At 59.7% G+C, this 2,206-nt stretch overlaps 1 protein-coding gene across 1 annotated transcript; it reads left to right on the forward strand.

Moving 5' to 3' along the window:
• Positions 1 to 961: 961 nt before the first annotated feature.
• On the forward strand, positions 962 to 1,969 carry LOC147600937 (inositol 1,4,5-trisphosphate receptor-interacting protein-like 1). The gene has a single exon (XM_086746181.1). The coding sequence runs from the start codon at positions 962 to 964 to the stop codon at positions 1,967 to 1,969; it is 1,008 nt and encodes a 335-aa protein (XP_086602307.1).
• Positions 1,970 to 2,206: the final 237 nt, after the last annotated feature.

The following is a 2,206-nucleotide window of genomic DNA, read 5'->3' on the forward strand; positions in this document are numbered from 1 at the left end:
GCGAGCCACTCAGGGCAGGGCACGGCACCACCCTCGGGACTGGGGACAGAGGTGCTCGGGTCTCCCTGCGGTGGCAGTGCCCAGAGAGGCTCTGGGGATGCGTCAGGACGCTGTTGTGTGGCGGGGATGGGGCCTGTGGTGTCCCTTGCCCTTTCTCGGGGCACAGCCCAGCCAGGGGCTGGTCATCAGGGCGGCTTGGGCAGGACGGGCCCCATGCTGGCTCCAGCCAGGGCCCGCGGCCCCTTCAAGCCTGTTGCCAGCAGTGCCCAAACGCCGTCTGGGAAGAGCCTGTGGCTCCCATCCCTGCAGTGCTTGCAAACCCTGCCCTTGTTCCCTCCCACCTCTCCTACGGGCCCCCAGCTCCAGGCAGCTCCTGCCCCACTGCCCCGGTCCCGTGCTCCCTGCCACCCAGCCCTGCTGAGCCCCTTTTTCTCCTGCTGAGAGAAGGTGTTAAAAAAACCTTAGTAGAGATGGCATTGTTCAATTATTGCTGTGCATGCTAACACAAATGATCCTCTGCTTTGCTAATTAGCTATTGTGAAAACTACCTAAGGGGAGGGGAAGTCTTGCCTTCCTCACAAGGACAGTCCATGATAAGAACTGAGGGGCCTTGCTTTGTGCCCTGAAGCAGAAGTCCTGCACTTCCTCACAAGGACAGTTCCTGATAAGAACTGGGGAGCCTCCTTCAAGAACCAGCTAAAAGCGACCAAATGACTCATTGGGACTAATTTTAATACAAAGCCGGGATAGCTCATACATATGTATAGGCGTGTTTTAAAACTTCATGTGTATGTAACACTGGGTTGTATAAATTCAAAGTGAGTTGCCTCGTCAGCCGCGCACGGTTTTGGCGGGACTACCCCCCCCACCGCGTGCTGCCCGGCGCTGAATAAACATACCCACTTTACAATCTTATAGATTGTGGAGTCCGTTTTCCGCACGTCACCGCCTCCTCCAGGCCATGGCTGCCGGACTTGGCCTCCTTGTGATTGTGCTGGCCACCCAGCATGGGCTGAAGACCCATCATCAGAAAGACGTGGCCACAGCCCAGCAGATGCAGCAGCGTGAGGAGTATCTGCGTGAGAAGATGATTCAGCTGCTGGAGGAGATGGAGCAGAGCAACTGCACGTGGGAAGACTGGCTCCTCCGGTCTGTGTTGCAGCACTGGCCGCTTTTGACCACGGCAGGAGCCATGGTCCTGCTCGCTGACATCTGCTGGCTGGCCAGGGAAGTGAACTTTGCCTCTGTCAGCTGCAGTGAGCAGGACAGCTCCAGCAGCGAGGAGGTGGAGGAGAAGGAGGAAGTTGAGCAGGACGAAGAAGACCTCAGTGGTGTCAAGTCTTTGGCTTGTGAATCGGCAGAGCAGCGCCTGCCTGAGACGTGCAAGGTGCTGAAGAAGCTGGTGGGCGACCTCCTTGGAATGTGCCAAGTGGTTTCCAAGAGGACTTTGATGCCGCAGATGCAGGCAGCTGTTGGGATGGACGACAGCTGTGAAACCTGGCGCATCCAGGAGGACAGCATCTCCTACCGCCTGCTGGTGTTCCTGCGGCCACCCCCCGGGCACTCTTTCAGCCTGGAGCCGGCCACCACGGGGCAGCTGCCAGCAAGGCGCTGCAGCGTGCGTGTGGGGCTGGAGTGCATGTGCTGGAGGGAGCAGCTGCTGGGGGACAGTTTGTGCTTTCTCCACCATCCCGAGGACAAGCTGCGGACGGATCAGAGCTCGTACCTCCTGCGTACCCTCTGCACGTGCTCCTACTTAGACGTGGAGAAGATCGCCTGCTGGGCCCAAGGGCTGGTGAGATCAGCCTGGCTGCTTTTTCCTCAGTCGCACGACTGCCAGCTCATGGTGCTGCCCTCCTCCCACTCCTGCAGGTTCCAGCTGACAAGCCCCTCCAAGATGAACATCTGCACTGAGGTGACCTTTGCAGTGCAGCAAGGCAGCTCAGTGTCCTACCTGAGCCTGGAGTAGGCAGAGGCCGCCTTCACCAGCAGCACAGCGCGGCCGGAGAGCTGCGCTGCTGTCGAGGTGCAGCTTTTCAGACCGAGGGCGACGCCACCCAGCAGGACAATTTGCACGTGCCAGGTCTGCAGCTCTGCGCCCACGTGCTGGTGGCCCCAGGCTTCTCCAGCCATGCCCGTGACCCTGAGGACCTGCTTTCCTCTCAGACGGACGGGGCCCGGGCGACAGTTTCGCACACTGGGCCAG

This window comes from Chlamydotis macqueenii, chromosome 4 (assembly GCF_036417535.1).
Source record: "Chlamydotis macqueenii isolate bChlMac1 chromosome 4, bChlMac1.mat, whole genome shotgun sequence".
Taxonomy (NCBI): domain Eukaryota; kingdom Metazoa; phylum Chordata; class Aves; order Otidiformes; family Otididae; genus Chlamydotis; species Chlamydotis macqueenii.

Bases quoted from the DNA above. Each gene is read 5' to 3' on its own strand.
- LOC147600937 (XM_086746181.1), top strand. From the start codon at position 962: ATGGCTGCCGGACTTGGCCTCCTTGTGATTGTGCTGGCCACCCAGCAT.